A 17303-nucleotide genomic window follows, 5' to 3' on the forward strand; every position below is an offset into this window, starting at 1 on the left:
TTCCTTAATAGAATATTACTGAGTTTTGTTAGTATTTGGTCCCCAGTGATGTTCATTTTCCATTGTACTGACTTACTCTATTCAAATTTGGAATCAGTAGTTTGGACACCACGGTAATCATTTAACATAGTCTAGGTGATATTAATCCAGCCTACTTTCATTTACAGAAATGACACCATAAGATATCTTTGACATCTCTCAAAATGTTGCCTCTGCACATCGTTGGTGCCTATTACAGAATAGGAAGGACTCACATCTGAGCAGAGAAGGGTGCCATTTAAATATTTTCTTTGGTGATATCTGTGGTCTAAGATGAGCCTGTTAGATCTTTCCCTGCTTTCCTTTGCCACATATATTAGAGGCTGATGTATAAAGGAGGAAGAGATCTGAACTAACTGTGAGTTAAATGAGTATACTCTTCCCACCAAACCACACCACAAGCGATAATAAAAAGCCCAGGCAGACTACACATAGCTGGGGATCTTTAATGCGTTGTGTTTGGGTGAGCCACATGTAGTGTGTCACTGCTGACACAGAACCTATTGGAGATTATTTTCTAACTTTTAAAGGCACTCATATCTGCCATATCATTGACCCTGACATAGTTCAGGATCATATAAATTTGTGCAGGCCGCACATTGCAGCCTTGACATCCAGCCTGATGTTCCTTAGCCCGTGAGGTTCTGGCTACACTCAGCAGCCATCTTAGTTCAGGTATTCGCCCAAATGGGATGACACCTGCTTACGACCTTGGAATCAAGAGCTAAATAGGTTATCTTTAAAAGTTAGGAGGAGCCAGTAGAGTGAGTACTTATCTTATGAATATGTGTCCAGGTACTGTCCACTACCTGCTTGTCCAGTAAGTTTACTACTTTCCTTAATGGTTATATAAAATTGCTTTGGAATAAAATCGTATATATTTTGCTTTGTTCTCAAATATTTCCTGGCAGCACCCCCTTCCTGCTTTCATCCTTCTAAACTATTCGCCAGGACTTACTACTTCCATAAAGTTGGAAGATCCTCCACATCTAATTACCAGCATCAGGCCACTCCAACGTCTGTTCTTCATCCGCTGTGGCCACGCCCACTACGGGAAGATGGCAGATCAGATCTCCCTGCGGTCCCTGGCATCCCAAGATCAGGTGTCTGCGGATCGTTCTTCACAGATCTAACAACTGATGTGGAAATGAAGAAGGACCTGACTTTCACCATTCAGTCAGCCTTTGGGGAGAAACCCCTCCTGGAAAACATCCTCTGAATAGGTGATGGTTTTTGGTTTGAGAGATACATCTGACCCCCCAAAATAAGAGTTTATTTGCAGACTTGAGGGAATTGCGGGGGGCTAGTTTTTAAAAACCCTTTATAGAAGCTAAATTATTGCTAAGCCTTGGAGCCATTGTCTGACCTCTAGAGAAAACTCTATGCACTTGGAGAAATATTTGTTCCTTCCTGATCTTTCAGGGACCTGAAAGAGGAGAGAGACATTCAGGGAGGGAGGGGGTAGCCAGCCACGGTTGTACGGGAAAGATATCTCTCAGTTTCACGTGCATTCATGGAGCAGGGCTAGTCATCTTGCTTGGTACTGGGGCAAGGGAGGTCAGGAGTGTAGCCCTAGAAGAGCTTGAGGGGGCTCTGCTCTCACGCAGGGAAGAAGGCTTAGTAACGCTGCATTCTCTTACTCCTCAGAGCACAGCTAAGTTCCTCTGGGAATAGAGAAGAGGCTTCTCTTCTCTCCCATGTATCCAGCCCCAGGTCCTGGGAGGATGATTCCCTAAAGGGAGGGGCTGCAGTCGGCCAAATCTCAGGTCTGCACATTCCTGAGCAGCAGGGCAGCTATGCATGTTAATGACCTGGACCCCACGGAGGCCCCAGGCCTGGAACATGTGATAGCCTCTCTGACATAAAACTGCAGGCCCAGAAATCCACAGAGGCTCTTCTTTCTCATGAGCTGTGGTCGGTCATTCAGTGAGGCCTTAACTCTACTCATCCCACTGCCCCCCCACACCCCCAGTCCTTTCCCATCCCTCAGGGGGTCCTGAGCCGGTGGCTCCCCTGGGCCTGCCTTCTCTTGGCAGCCCTTCTGAATCCATCCCCCCAGGTCCCCTCACCTCTACAGCCCCAGCCCCCAAAGGCCACAGGAGACTCCAGAAAGTTCTGGCAGTCCCTTGGGAGCTGAGCTGGTCCTGCGTTAGTCTTCTCCTTGGCTCCAGGTGAAGAAGGCGGCAAGGATGGTTCCCAGCCCTGGCCTGGAGACCAGCTTGTGTTGCTACAGACTGTGTGGAGAGCTCTGTGGCTTAGGTTCTAGCTTTTTTTTTTTGGCCAAACTGTATGGCGGGGTCTTAGTTTCCCAACCAGGGATCAAACCCGGGCCCCCTGCAGTGGAAGCGTGGCATCCTAACCGCTGGACCGCCACGGAATTCCCATGGTTCTAGCTTTAAAATACCAAAATCTCCTTCACAAAGGAGAAGGACTCCTTTGTGAAGTCCTTGAAACATCATGAAACAACGAGCAGGGCTATGGTTCTCCTACAGCTGAGAACCACAAAGGTTAGTCAGCCGCGTCTCTGGGTGGCTCAGGTCATGGATGTGGGGACACTTGAAGAACCCAGCACTTCCCAGGTGAGGCAGCTCAGAGGAGCCTGGAGTGAGTTTCTTTGGCTTAGACACATCTGTTTTTGTGAGGAAGGACAGGTTAGTCTGGGTTTGGAGAAAACCAGATGATAAAGGAGGGCCTCAGAAATGTCATGGACTCCAAGGATCTCACTGAGCCCAGAGGAAAAGCCACAGCGTTTGATCCCTCCCCTCCCCTCCCCTCCCCATGGCTGGTTTTCACCTCACACTCGGACACGTATCACAAAACTCCTGTTGAACTAGAGGACCGGAACTATGAGAAAAATATTAAAATGAGTTTTGTGCATTAAATGAGGATGGTTTTTATAAACGCTTGATGACGGAGGCTGCGTCGCCTCCTTCCCTGATTTAGATTTCCTTAAAATCTAAATTTTAAGGTGGCCAACTCAGCTTTGGCCACCAGTTTTAGGATGGCTGATGGAGCCTCAGGTTAACCAAATTAATATTTTGAGACCGTCCAGGAGGAGACCTGAGTCAACTCTTGGACGCTATCTCAGATCAGACAGACAAGCGGATAGGCAACAGGCCCATGATGTTGAGGGGTGGAGACAGAGACGGCCAGTTAAATTTCCAGGAATAAGTGGAGGGACGTAAGCTCAGTAAGAGCAGCGGCCATGTCTGCTATACCCCCAGTCACAGAGCCACACCCCCCAGCTCCCAGCGCGGGGAGTCCCCTGGGAGGGCTCACTGCATGCTGAGTGGGGGGAAGCGGGACGTGCATTACCAGCCAGAGCAGGACAGCCACCAGGTGGTTTCCTTCCAGGAAGAACCCCAGTCCGCCCGCTCATTATACCTAGTTCCCCATAGAATCATTCAGGGCTGGGGAGTGGTCTCAGGTTGTCTCTGCGCCTGTACCTTGTCCTAGATGTGGCTTCTATCTACTGCCTGTACTTCCCAGAAGTCTCTGTGCTCCTCTGTTGCCTGGAAACGAGACTGGGAGGAGGGAGGAGTAGGGGAACCGGGTAACCTCAGCACTACTGGAAATTGTTTGGGATTATTTGGGCTCCCGAAGGCACCTGTTAGTGACAGGCAGAGCCAGCTGCCTCCTTAATCTGGGCGAGTGGTGGCAGCGCCCCGTTTGGCCAAGGCTAGCCCTGCAGCTCGCCCGCTGCTCCTGGCTGGCCCCATGTCTCTCCAGGGCCAGGGAGCACACTGCCGTGGGAGTTGTAGGAGCACAGCCTGAGGTATGGGGCCACCCTCCTTTCCCCTGAGTTCATTTTCTCTTTCAAATCCACAGGAGCTTGAATCACCTTCAATTTCAAAAGTCCAAGTCAGGTGACGGTTACTGATCCCTGAGCTGAGATGTCTCTTATCTCAAGCCAGGGTTTCTTGGCGAGAGCCCAGGTGAGCCTTATGCAGCCAGGCAGGTCTGGAGTAATCTGAGGAAAAGGTCCAGATGGCGGCAGGGCAGGACAGGCACAGTCTCCCTCACCATTGCTGTGTCTCCTCTACCTTCCTGGGCTTCTCTCTTGGCTCTGCCAGGACAAAGTCACTTTGGGAACAAGAGTGGCCCACCTTGGTCATTCTAGAGCCTGGAGCCCAGGCCATCCAAGAGAGAAGGAGAGGCCACTAAGGAGCCCGGGATGAGAGGGGAGAACTAGGTGCCCTGGGGTTGGAGCTAAAGAAAAGGGACTCATGGCCGAGAAAGATGGCTTCCACTTGGACCAGACTCATCTATCTTAATTCCCTTTTTAAACCTCAGCTACACAGAGGAAATGAAATCTCACATACGGAACATAAATGTCATCTTGTTTCCCAGAAGTGACCCGCATCTCCCTACAGTATCTCTGCCCGAGGTGATCCTGTTTCTGGCTGAGCACTGCCAGGCACGGGGACCTGCTCCCTCCAGGGCAGCCCAAGGTAAGCCGTTACCCGGCTGGCCTCCTGCTAGCTTGGTCAGTAGCTGTTCATACTGCCCATGGAGGAGCCTGCCTCCAGCTCCCAGCACCGCTCACACGTGGATGTATCCTAAGCACCTAATCCTAAGGCTGGTCCAGAGAACGCTGCCCCTGAAGATAAGGGACTGGGCTGAGAAGGCCAGCATCTCCTCAGCGCTGCCATGGAAGTGAGCAACGGGACCATTCCCAGGCCTGGGCACTCAGCTGGTCACAGGAGGCTTTCTTTCCTGCTTCTTATACCTGTTCTCTTCTGGATCTTGTCTGATTTTCTCAGGCAGGCTTTTGGGCTTATTTCTCTTCCTTGCCCTTAGGTCCCAGGGGCCAGGCCAACCACAGGGTGGGCAAGTGGCTGGCTGGCTTTCTTCCCTGGTCCAGACGCAGAGGGATTCCAGCTAGGAAGAGTGTTCACCTTCTGGAACCCAGCTCAGTTTAAGTGAACAACCCGGAGGCCTGGGCTTTAGTTTAATTATCAGTTATCAGTGTGGGCATTCTTTGGAGTCAGGTACAGTCGAGGGGATGGGAAGAGGCGCTCAGACTTCCTCATGGCTCTCTGGTAAACCCGCCATACGTTTTAGTCTACGTTCACTTCATCTTCATGACTGCCCGCGACACAGTCATGAAGACTTCCTGCCTACCCGCCTCCCGGCATTCTCCCACCCCATTCTGCCCGCATGTGACAGACGAAGGGGCTGAGGCAGAAGGAGTTCCAGTGGGAAGGCAAATCCAGGGCTAGAGTTCAAGTTCAAGGGCTAGGAGTTCAGGTCTTCCGCCTCTCCAGTTAAGGCTCGCTCGCTTCCAGGCCTCTTCAGCCCACGCAGCTTCCGCTCCCGCACCCGCTCCCGGCCCCTGCACCAGTGGGGCGCGGTTTGAGAGCTAGGCCCTCAGCTCAGGGGGTGTATCTGGCTGCCGGCAGGGGTGAGACACTTGGAAGGCCTCCAAGGCCAGCAGTGACTTGTTGATACGGCTGATGGTAGGGTAGGGAGTGAGATCCACCTTGAACCTGTGGCAGAGAAACATCCACCTAAGCCAAGGTCTGCAGGGGCACAGGGAGACTGCCCTGCAGGCGATGGGGGAAGCACAGAGGCAGGGCTGGATGAGGTCCCTGGGGCTGGCCAGGGAAGGCCTAGGAAGGCAGCCCTGCCAGGCTGGGGGTCCTTGTTCACAGGTAGCTCTCTGGGGAGGGACAGGTCTTGTGCAGTATCGTCTGGCATCTCAGTTTCCTACTGCTCCTATTCCAGGCCATGGCTATCTATACAGCCTACTACGTGTAAGGCCAGTGCTGGGCATTTATATACAGATTATCTCCCCACCCATGTCATAAGCTTCTCAGGGGCAGGGAATGTGTCACACATTTCCATACCCCTAACAGTGCCCAGCACGATGCCTTCCACAGAGAGGTTCTCATCCGTGCCTCCCTGAAGGGCTGATGGAGCAAAGCAGAGGCAGACCTCACTGCTGGGCACAGACACACCACGTCTGGGGAGAGCAGGCTCTTGGAGTGGACTCTTGCAGGGGCGTCCACCAGGTGACACGCCTCCTCTTAGGAGCGGGGGCTATGCGGTATCACCTGGGCTGCGGTGGGCATGGGAAGGGTGTTACACCGGCTTCTGCCCATCTCTTACGGCCACAGTGGCTGCCGGGGGCCGTGGGGGAGAGTCTGCATGAGATGCTACCTCAGTAGATGAAGTCAGGGCCTGACTGCAGGAGGGAGCTGGGCACGTTGAGGGGAGGAGCCAGGAGGAAGAGGGAGGGTGGCAGGGCTCTCTTACCTGTCAGCATTTGCCACCTGAGGCGCTAAGCACAGATCAGCCATGGACACCTGCAAAGAGGGTCGGGCGGGCTTGCATCAGGGTGCGCACCCCAGACTCCCACCGGTGACAGCACTGGGGTGCTGGCCCCCGGCCTTCCCCTCTGCTTCTGGCTCTTCTATCCCACCCCCACTGCCCCACCCCCTCCTCATCTCCCCAGGCCCGGCTGGGTCTGTCCCTGCAGCTGCAGCGCTTCTCCCAGGCTACACTGCAGTTGCGCTGACAACCAACTCTGTGGGTAGCCAGAGAAGGCTCGATTGCCTTAGTGGATGTTACTGTGCTTGTTCAAAATTGCCACCACAGGCACTTAGTGAGGGCTCCCAGCAGGGAGGGAAAGCCTCTGGGTGCAGGTGGGGGACTCTGGAACCAGGATTACCATAGAGCCAGGGCATTAGCCTGTAGGAGTCAAGGGCACCTGAATCCTAGAATCCTAGCATTGGAAGGGAATGGAGACATCACCTAGTCTGATCCCTCATCTGATGGCTGGACCACCGCCTCATCTCAGAGATGAGGTCTTCAACTTGAATACCTCCAGCAATGAGAAACTCACTTCCTCTTGAGGCAGCCGACCAGGAAGGAGCTGAGAAGCTCCCCGTGAGCTAACTTCTGCTTAACGCAGAGAGGACGACCTTGGGTTGCTGACTCCCCACCCTTGCTACAGCTGCCCCCTCAGGAAGCTCTCTGAGCTGTGCCTGCCCTGGGCTGGAGGGAGGTAGCTGAGTCTAAGTGGAAGACAGTGGCAGCCTGAGGTAGGCCTGAGGGAGGAGGCCACCCCCATGGGCCTGGGGAGAGCTTACCTCGTCTCCCACACAGTACTTCCCCGCTGTGCTCTGCAGGATCTGCTCCAGAGCTGGAGGGAAGCAACATGAATACTCTAAGGGGAGAGCAGCCTTTCTGGGCCTTGGTGCATAGCTATGACATGGCAGCTATCTGAGTGGCAGGCTGGAGTGTGTGCCAGAGGGAACATGGCAGTCAGATCTGGAGAGAGGTGATGGGCACATGGGGATAAGATGATGCCTCCCTGTGCTCTGCAAGTTCAGCTACCATTCCCTCCCCTGAGGGGACAAGGCCTGCCACTGGCCAAGGCAGCAGTTATCACACTGATGTGCTGGTGCTTTGCTGGCCTCGGCTTCCTGCCTGGAGTGGGCAATGGAGCAGAAGTTGGACCATCCATCTCCAAAAGGCCTCAGGCATGAGGTTCCCAGAAGTGCCAGGGGTTGAGGCCAGGCTGGATTCTGCCCAGCTCACTGCCTCCTTGGCCCTGCCCCCCCACCCTCATCCATGCCACTGTCAAGGCCAAAGAGCCGGGGAGGCTGCCAGATGCCAGGGCCCCCGGTGTGAGGGTCATTTCTCTAAGAGGTCACCAGGGGGCAGCTCACAGGGGCAAGGACTCACCGTTAAAGCCAGAACTGATGGCCTGCTGGGCCCAGGTCAGCTGGTTCTCCTGTCCCACTTGCTTCAGGACAGACAGGTTCTGTGTAGCCCAAGAAAAACCTGGGATGAGCTTTGGGAGCCAGGCTGAGCCCACGCACTCAGCCAAGTTCCCTCAGGCGAGCTTGGTTCCCATGTGTCCGTGGCTGTACACCTGTCCTACCCTGGACCCTGTGAGCTCCCACCCTGTGGGCCCTGAGGTGGAAGAGAGGTGACGATCCCAGAGACCACTTTCTCTGGCTGCCCCCGTGGCCCCTGTCCCTCTGGCAGAGATGTGTAAGGATGGAGGCACAACCCAAGGCCTCTCTGCCTTGCATCCAATGCTCCTCCCTGACATGGTCCCTTGTGAGGAGAGGGAGTGTGACACGGGGTTGGGGAGGGCAGCATGGGGGAGGCACATAGGGTTGGCTTTCAGGAGATTTGGATGCCTGTCTGCTTCAACCTCCTCTGTTAAAAAAAAAAAGTGATATGGGGCGGGGGGGCACAGATACACAGTCAGGGGGTCTGTCACACTTAGAGTGACTCTGCAGTCACTCCACCTTTCTGGAGCTATTTCCTTACTTGCAATGTCAGGGATTAGCACAGATGAATTTTTTTTTAAACAGATGAATTGTTTTAATACTTTTTTGTTTTACCAGTGAAAACTTACCAATAAAATCTTAGGAGAATCCCAATCTATGACACAGAACAGGTGAAAGGAAGGCTGCTCTGGTTAAAGGCGGGAGGCCAGGACATGTGCTACTCAGCCTCCCCCGCCACCTGGCCCTTTCTGCCCCTTGGCAACTCCGGACGTGTCCTTGGAAACCTGGGGCTTCCCGGAAGGCGGCTGGGGTCCCAGGGAGTGGATGCTTTCTGGCCTCCCTCCTCCCTCTGCCACAGGGGCCAGGGCCAAGCCCCTGGGAATCCCTTCTGTCCTCCTGCCACTCCGCAAGCTGGGCACCTCACGGTGGGCTGGCCAGGGCGCACGTGCGTGCGGAGGGGAGAGCGCGTGCATGTGGGGATGCGAGGGTGAGAGGCGCGCGAGGGAGAAAGCACACGGGAGCCGCACCTGCAGGGGCTGGATGCCGCTGGCCAGGAGGTGGGAAATCATGCGTACGTGGGCCCTCTTCTTTGGGTCCTGAGGCAGGAGTCGCGGTGTGGGCCGGGTCTCCTCCAGGTACTCAATGATGGCCAGCTGTCCGGAGGCGAGCAGTGAGGCAGGGACCATAAACTCCTCTTCCTCCCCAACTTCCAACACCACCGTCACCACCCCCCTTCTTACCCTTCTTACCATCCTCCCCTTGAGCCCTGTGAAGCCAGAGGCTCCCCAGGAGGATGAGATCATTTTGGACCCTTGTCCTACAGAATTTAGTACCCCATATGCTTGAGTCTCCCTTCACTTCCCAAAGCAAGCAAGCAACCTTCCTCCCTCCCTCCCTCATCCCTGCTGAGAGCTGGGTGCCTTGGGCAGACACAGGCAAGGAAGAGCTGTGAGGTCCTCTTGCTCAGGGCACCACGCTCATGAGGGGCCTCCCAAAGCCGCCACTCACTGACTGGCCAATGGTGATCCCATCGATCTTCAGGGCTGGCACCTGCTTCATGGGATTCAGGGCCTGGAATTCTTCAGAGAACTGTGGAGACAAGGCCCTGGTGGACTGGGCAGCCTGGCCTGAGCTGGCTAAAGCAGAGTCTGGCAAGCAGGAAGCCCCTAGCCTACTGCCCACCTGCACCTCCCTCTCCTGGGAAAGGCCCTGGCTCCTAGGCCCAGGGTGATACCTGGGGGATCTGTGAAGTATCCTGAACCCCAGTGGCTGCAGAGATACAGGTTTCATCCCAGTGGCCTGGCTATGTGCTTGTCCCTGCACCTTATATGTGGTCACCAAGGCATATCCAGAGGGCCTGGCACGGGGCAAGGACCCGCTCACCACCCACACTTCTGGAGTCAGACGTGGAGAGGCCAGGCTGTGGTGCGGAGCCTGGGACCTGGGCCCTTCCCATGGCTCTTCTTGCTGCACAGCTGGCCGCCCTGTCCCACAGGGCAGGGCCAGCAGCCTCCTCTGGCTGCCCTGTCCCACAGGGTGCATGCTCATCTCTTGCCTGCAGAAGTCTGCACCCCCTGCCGGGTCCCTCTCCAAGGCCTCTAACTCCTACACTGTGGCCTGGGGTCAGCCTCCTTACCTGCTGCCCCCCATCCTTTATGAGGTTGATGGTTATCATCTCATAGTCCATGTTTTTCAAGGCCAGAGCTAGAAGAGACAGCAAACAGTCGGTGACAGCCTCTGACCACACTTCCCAGGGTGACAAGAGGGAAGGAGGCTTCTTTCTCCGCACTGCTGGGTGGCCCTGTCACCTTCTTCCCAGCTTCCTGGATCACCACCTGCTCCCCTACCCCAGGGCCATGATGCTCCGCCTCTCTTGCCCCTGGACTCTCTGTATCCCCAGCGGACCTCTGATGCCTCTAGGTGGTGCTATGAGGGTGTGTGCCCTGGCCCGCTGAGGGCTCCTGGAGGACAGCAGGGAAATGTCCCCTTCATCTCTGCCCCCCGCAGGGCCTTACCCAGTGGCAAGCAGGGCTTATTTGTTGGAGACATGCAATCATTCCCCCATAAAGGTCATCTGAGGGCTAAGGGAAGGTGCTCGGTGACTACGCAGGGCCCACACAGGCAGAGGACACTCTTGTTCTGTCTAGAGGAGAACCCCTTTCTAACCCATTCTCTGTTCTCAGGGCTGTTCACTACAGATTCCAAGGCATCAGGGCTCTCTGGTGACCTCAGCACATCTGCTGTGACTCCCAGGGGTTGGATTTCCTCTCCATCTCCTTTGATGTTTTCCTCCCAGCAAGGTGAGGGCCAAACACTCGGTCAACCCTAGTGGAGGAGACTGTGTGTGTAAGTGTGCACACTTGTGCATTAAAATATGGCGACGGCCGGTATCAGGCAGATGAGCGAGGGGAGGAGGGCGAGACGTGTCACAGTCTGCAGACAGCCCAGGAGACGCGGGGCTCCTCCTCAGCGCTGGTCAGCTCCACCCTGGAGAGTGGAAGTGGTCGGGGCCAGGCAGGAGGCCAATGCATGGTGGCCCTGCAGAGACAGTGCCCACGCTGCTGGTCTGGCCCCGTCAGGGCAGAGGCTCTGGGCCCAGGGAGGGCGTCTTCTTGGAGAAATGTGTCCTCGGGCATCCCAGTGCTCTTGCCTACCGATTCTAGCAAATACCAAGTGACTGTGGGAGGGGGAGGGTCATGAGGATGGCTTCCGAGTCAGGAACAGGCTCCTGGCAGCAGGCTACTTGGGTTTAAATGTCATCACATTCACTTGCTAGCTGTGTGGCACCGGGCAAGTAACGTCAGCCTCTGTTTCCCCATCTGACAGGCAGCATAGCGTAGTAAAGAGCATGGCCTAGCTGGAGCTAGGCTAGCTGGTTCAGATCCCAGCCCTGCCCCTTACTAGCTACATGATCTTGGGCAAGTTACTTCACCTCCCTGTGCCCCAGTTTTCCCACCTGTACAATGGTGACGATAATAACACCTCCCTCCCAGGGTCGTTGAGGTTTAAATGGAATCAGGTACACAGAAACACTCAGCACCGTTCTCTTTCTGTATGAGCTGCTACGACTAGGAGCTTGGCCGAGGGCTGACTTAAGCTGAGGGACAGAAAGGTCAAACCAGGACTACACCAGAGGGCCCCGTTTCTCCTCCCCTGAAGCCTCTGGGGTCCACACTGGCCAGCTCTGTTTGATTTGCCAGATCAAATCAGATAAGAACTGAGGAAGGCCAGCTGTTCCCTGCCGGTTACCAAGGATCTCTGGATTCTGTGAGCCTGCCTGAAGCATGTGGTTGCTAAGGGGCTTTGGAGTGCAGAGTGGGAGAGGTCACAGGCCCAAGAGAAAAAACACCCCTCCCGCCCTTCCTCTAGCTGGACTTCCGAGGTGGAGGTGCCATTCGAGGCCGAGGGCTCCAGGAGACTGGGGATGCTGGGGCTGGTGCCCTGTCTGACAGAGGCTTTTCACCCCGGCCTCCCTCCACCCCACACCACCCCACTCCAGCCCTCGGTGGAGCTACAGCTCTTACCGATTCGAACTCTCCATGAGCAGGAGCTTCGGAAATAGGAGTAGAGGATGGGCTGAGGAGAGAAGGCGAGGACGCAGGTTAACCCAGGCATGGTGGGGTCTCAGCCCCAGGAGCCCGCTGGAGGGGAGGCAACAGCTCCCAGCCAGGGGGCTCCAGGCCAGCACTGTTTCTTCCCAGCCCGCTGGGGCTCCTTCCTCAGGCCTGCGTCTGGGAAACTCAGGCCAGACTCAGCTCTCTGGGTTAGAGGCCTTGGGAGTCAGGTGGGGTCCCTCAGCTCCAAACTGTGCTGTCATGCATTCCTGATGTCCAGGGGGCCCCTGAACCAAGTGCCCTCCTTACCTTCCTAGACTCGGCCATGATGATGTGGTGACCCTTGGCCTCTCAGGGACTGTCCCCTCCCACAGAACTGTGGGGCAGGGGGAGGAACCCTAAAGGGGTGGATCCCATGAGCCAATGGGGAAGCTGGGCTAAACAGGCATCAGGAGAACTTTGACTCTGGTCGGAAAGGGCATCTCTTTCTAACCTGGTGGAAGCTTTTTATGCTCCTGGTGGAGCCAGGTCTGGTGTCCTGGGCAGACAGTGAGGCCTGGTTTTGAAGCAGTAGTTTCATGAGGTGCAGTGGGCTGGGAGCTGCCATACCGGGAGTCTGGTCCCAGGGCAGGAACTAGCCCCGCATGACTGGGGACAAATCCCTACCTTCTCTAGTCTTCAGCTCCCTCATCTGTAAAACGAAGGGTTGCCCTAAAATGATAGCTTATTTCCTTCCAACAGTGGCAGAAAGACCAGGAAATCTAGTTTTCTGCGCTTTGGTGCCCATCTCTTTCAACATTCCACCCACCAGTCCTCCAGACTCTCAGCTGATCTCATAAAAATAGCATCTGGAAAACTCAGGCCAGACTCAGAGGGGGGATCTTTCCTGGTGGTCCAGAGGTTAAGACTTTGCCTTCCAATGCAGGGGGTGTGGGTTCGATCCCTGGTCAGGAAGCTAAGATCCCACATGCCTTGCAGCCAAAAAAACCAAAAAAAATCAAAAAAAAAAAAAACCCAGAAGCAATATTGTAACAAATTCAATAAAGACTTTAAAAATGGTACACATCAAAAAAAATCTATAAAAAAAAAATAGCTGGGGAACATGCCCACTGACTCCAAAGCTGAGGTCATAAGCTGGCAGCCCACAGTGTTCTGTTTGGTCTATACTGTATTTTAAAATGTTTCAATTCATTGCTAACATTAAAAGTCACATTGTTTCATATACAAATCGTGTTGTCCATTTTTTCTTAAAAAAAGGAAAAAAATCGGGAGATAGTGAACTCAGTTTCCTGAGGAGCAAAATTGATCAGAGCCAATTAATGGCCCCCTTTAGAGAGGGCATGCCCTCTCAGATCTGCCATGGCCCCCACTTGGTCCACTTCTCTCATTTTTGTTACTTTGAGGCCCCTGAAGGCAGCAGGGTGTGTGACCTCTCCTCTAAAGTTTAGGGGACTCAAAGTTAATTTCTCTGGTGCTTCTTGGTCACCAGCATTTCAAAGCAGAACCCAGAACAGAGTTACCAGTAATTAACACTCATGAATCTTCTGGCAGACACATATGTAGCCTTTTGGATGAGGGAGAACTTAAAAGAATTTCTTAGATCACCCTTGTCTACCATCCCTCTGACTAGAGACATTTCACCCAAGTTCGCTCTCCCTTCTGTATGGCCCAGCTCACCCAGCTGCTACCTGACCTTGCTTTCATCACCTCTGAACTACCAACTCCATCTTCTACGTGGGCAAGGGCACAAGTGGGAACCCAGTCCGTCCCAAGTTAGTTCCTGACCCTGGGAGTTCTGGTCTATTCTGAAGGCAACTTTCGTGGGGAAAGTGAAGATAGTTCTGGCACAAAGGTCAAGTGATAGGCAGCAGGCATCCTTGGAAGGAGAAGAGCTCGTAGGCTACAACTGGATGTACCCTGTTCCAGGGTGCATCCCTTTCCTATTTGGTTAGGCTGGAGGGGCCCCTGGGGCCAAGAGGCAGCTACACTGAAACAGAATGGAACCACTAGAGAGCTGCAGACATCAGCTTAGAATCCTTAAAGAAATGCCTTCCCTAATTACTAAATGTTACACCTTTGACCTAGGCTAAGGGTGACCACAGAATCACTGTAAGTGCCCTGCCCTCAGGTTTCTTACTTATGGGCCATCAGGAGATGTAATGGAGGGCGGTTTCTGATCTTTCTCTTACCAATGATAACTGCATAAACCGTCCCATGTTCCTTTTTGCATGTGTAGGGCTAAATTTTAAGCCCAAGTAAAATATCCATTTCATCACCACTCCTGGAGGAATTGTTTTTAATTCAAATATGGATTCTCACCACTCTAGCAGATTTTATTTTAAAACCGTCTCTTACACATGATTTTCGAGAAAGACTCCTAAACTCCTATTTGGGAGTGGGAGGGCTATACACTGTTAAAGTGATGCTATATCCCACCTGATGGGCCTGCCACCTTCCTTTCAGCTACAATAGCTGTTCTCAGTCTTTAATAGAGAGACTGATAACAGTGGTTCTGGGGTTGGTCCTGGGAAATGCAAATTAAAACTGGTAATAAGGTCCCCAAGTGATTGTGATGACTGTAAGTGCTACAGCTTCCCCTCGCCCCTGGCGCTCTCAAAATGCAAACAACCCTGAAAGGCCATTTAACTGTTAAGACCTGCCGGGCCGACCGGCAGGGCTGTGCGAACAGGGAGACGAGGGACGACGCTTGGAAGCCCTAGCAGGTCGAGTGGGGTTGCGGGTGGGTGGAGAGACAGATAAAGAGCAAGGGTACAGCCACCAAACCAAGCCGGGTACTCTGCATGAGGACCCTGCACCTCGTGCCCAACCCTCTCGGGATCACAGGCCACAGCAGGTAGCGCGCAGGTGCAGAGCGGTGCCAGAGCAGCGCATTGCATGCTGGGAGTCGCCGTAGGAGCTGTGGGCGGGGCTGAGCGGCTCACCTTTGACCCCGCCCCCAAGATTTCTCCGTGTTTCTAAGTAGAGCCTCTCTCCCCGGATGCGTGACACAGACCTTCCCCACTTGCATCTCGCACTCTGGGCGACCCCTCTTCCAGGCCAGGAAACTTGGCGCCTGCGATTCTCCGAGTCGTCGACGATTCAGGCTCAGTGAGATCCCGACACGTCAGAACTTACGTTTTCGTCTCGCTGAAGCTAGGGCTTGGACTAGAATGAGCTTTAAGATTTCTTCTAGCTTGCCCCGCCCTTCCGCCACGCCCCCACTCCTGGCGCTGCTGGGAATTGCAGTTCCGTGAGCCCTCTTTCTCCCCGGCCCGCCCGGACGTCATGCTCTGCGCCACTAGCCGCCTCCTAGCGGCCCGGGCGGCGACCGCGCTCGCCTTCCAGCCCAGAGGCCGGGGCAGGGAACTACATTTCCCAGGGCACCCTGAGACGCCCCTTGGTGACTTCTTGGCGGGGCGGCTCGCAAGACCCAGCGTGCTTGCGGGCCGGAGGGCCATCCTGAGGAGGGGAAGGATGCCGCCGGCCGTAGGCGGAGGCCTGGCAGGGTCCGAGCTGCGTCCCCGGAGGGGCCGCTGTGGGTCCCAGGCTGCTAGGGCTGTGGGCCCGGACGTGGCCACCGAGGCTACAGCGCGGAGCCCCAAACGGCCTGCTCCGAGCTCGCGGCGCTTCGAGGCGCCCGGCCGGTGGGCTCTGCTGGCCCTGGTGACGCTGATGTCCTTCGCCACCCGCTTCCACCGTCTGGACCAGCCGCCGCACATCTGGTGAGTGATGGGAGGGACTGGGCAGGCACCATGGCAACTGGGAGGGAGGGGCGCGCCTTCTCATTGGTCTGGAGGCACGGAGAGGGAGAGGGCGGGATTCACAGGCGGAGGGACGGGGCCGCGCTGGAAGGGAAACAGGTTTCTGGTGGTTACCTCTCCCCAGGTGCAGTCTCCGTGAGAGAAATCTTTTTGCTCCGGTGTGTGTGAGAGTGGGATTCCTTAGGATCTGAGGAAGCAATCTTCATGCCTTGCAGGTTATGCTGCAGCGTCTCACCTGGCTCTCAAATGGTAGCTTTTAAAGGTGCTTTGAACTGACCCAGGAGAATTGGAAATTCTTAGTACAGAATTTCCTAAGGCCTGAGTTCCTAATCTGCGGGATTTCCAGACCTCCGCGGAGGGGAACATTCCTATCTGAGTACCACATTCTCGGGAGCCGGAACAACCTGTGTGTCCACGGATGATAACAAGGGTCCCAGAAAGCAGGCCTGGGGTCATCCTGTGAGGATATATTAAAGGCTTTATTTTGTAGGACTAAGGAGCAGGAGTCAAATTTCGTTAAAAAAGCTTAAAAAGTCTCCAGCTCGAAGGAGGAAAATTTTTATACAGTTTGAAAATGGTTCATTTGTTTGGCCAAGACGTGATACCATGTTTTCTCAGTATCACTGAGGAGAAAGTGTAGAGGTTGTTAGAAATGGAACTCCTTGACTAAAAAGCAAGCAGGCTAACAAACTATCAGGGTTACCCTACTTGGAAATTAATGAATTAGCTTGTTACTATTTCATGAGTGCTGGCGGAAGATGTGAGACTCCTGGGTCAGAGTCAAAGGACTTATTACTCGTAGCAGAGGAAGCAGGATGAACATCGGCATATTGGATTCAGTTTCTCATGGCTCCGAAGTCCCACGGGGTGACGCTATGGGCTCAGATGGATGACTGCACACACTGCGTTGCCTTGCAGCTAAGGAGCAACAAGCTTGGGGAATTTACAAAAAGCAAGCGTACTTTTTGCTCTGGAAAGAGATGTTACCTCATCTCTCAAGGCTGCTTGGTGCAAACACAACTTTAGGAAATGGCCCAGGTAAAGTGCAGTCAAGGCCCTGCATTCTCCGCATAGCCAGCAAGATGTGTGGAAGTACAAGAGACCCATGGAGGACTGTCTCTCCCAACAGTCTCACTCCTTGGTTTTACACTCTCTTGGCTTCTAGCAAATTTTCACATGAATGTGCAACTCCATTGGCTACTCTGATTAACCTGGCTGAGGCAGGGACCCAGTCTGTTTAGTTTGTCTCATACAACATTTAATTAAGGCTGCTCTCACCAGGAGTCAAAACAGCAGGGTGAGGCCATCCTGTGGTGTTAACCTGTGCCCTCCGGGGTGCTGGATCCAGCCCCCTGTTAATAATTGTGTATGTTGCAGGGTGGAGTGGGGTGGGGAGGGACCAGGAAGTCTTATTTCAGATAGCTGTGATGTAGTCTAAGGCCAGTCTGTTATCCGTTATAGTCTGTACACAGGTGTTTAGACTGACCTCTGATTTTCGATGTCACTGCCAATAATTACAATGAGTTGTCCCATTTAAAAAGCAACTCCCGTGCCCAGTGGAAAGACATTCCGCAGCACATTCTTCCCTGCATTCTAATATATTACCTGAAGGAGTCCAGATCACTCCAGTTCAGGACTTTTTGTTAAATTTTATTTGGATTTCCATCAGATTTGATTTAGATCATCATTACCGTGATTTG

At 54.1% G+C, this 17303-nt stretch overlaps 2 protein-coding genes across 8 annotated transcripts in view; one reads left to right on the forward strand and one right to left on the reverse strand.

Annotated features, from left to right (window-relative positions):
- Window positions 1–4735: 4735 nt before the first annotated feature.
- On the reverse strand, window positions 4736–15024 carry GSTZ1 (glutathione S-transferase zeta 1). Of its 5 annotated transcripts, XM_060095774.1 has the most exons (9): window positions 14856–15024; window positions 11813–11864; window positions 9925–9992; window positions 9297–9377; window positions 8816–8941; window positions 7732–7810; window positions 7134–7186; window positions 6298–6347; window positions 4737–5528 (listed from the first exon to the last, which is right to left on the reverse strand). In XM_060095774.1, exons 1-9 carry the CDS (start codon window positions 14868–14870, stop codon window positions 5402–5404), a joined length of 651 nt encoding a protein of 216 aa, XP_059951757.1. In that variant the 5' UTR covers window positions 14871–15024; the 3' UTR covers window positions 4737–5401. The 5 variants fall into 5 exon arrangements, with proteins under 5 accessions (XP_059951756.1, XP_059951757.1, XP_059951760.1 ...); XM_060095773.1 differs by lacking the exon at window positions 9925–9992 and having other exon boundaries at window positions 4736–5528; window positions 14785–15024; XM_060095777.1 differs by lacking the exon at window positions 11813–11864.
- POMT2 (protein O-mannosyltransferase 2) overlaps window positions 14833–17303 on the forward strand; it is a 47320-nt gene continuing 44849 nt past the window's right edge. For all 3 annotated transcript variants that reach the window (XM_060095770.1, XM_060095771.1, XM_060095772.1), the window contains exon 1: window positions 14833–15564. In XM_060095770.1, coding sequence (XP_059951753.1) covers window positions 15128–15564 — 437 coding nt within the window. In that variant the 5' untranslated portion in view covers window positions 14833–15127. The remainder of the gene's footprint in view (window positions 15565–17303) is intronic.

Source organism: Mesoplodon densirostris, chromosome 4, assembly GCF_025265405.1.
Source record: "Mesoplodon densirostris isolate mMesDen1 chromosome 4, mMesDen1 primary haplotype, whole genome shotgun sequence".
Lineage (NCBI taxonomy): Eukaryota > Metazoa > Chordata > Mammalia > Artiodactyla > Ziphiidae > Mesoplodon > Mesoplodon densirostris.

Excerpts from the sequence above, each read along its gene's own strand:
- GSTZ1 (XM_060095773.1), bottom strand. The coding sequence starts at position 14,870 with ATGCAAGTGGGGAAGGTCTGTGTCACGCATCCGGGGAGAGAGGCTCTA. Across the intron at positions 9,378-11,812 it reads CTCATGGAGAGTTCGAATCG|TTCTCTGAAGAATTCCAGGC; the intron begins GTAAGAGCTGTA and ends TTGTCTCCACAG. Across the intron at positions 7,811-8,815 it reads GCGGCATCCAGCCCCTGCAG|AACCTGTCTGTCCTGAAGCA; the intron begins GTGCGGCTCCCG and ends TGGGCTACACAG.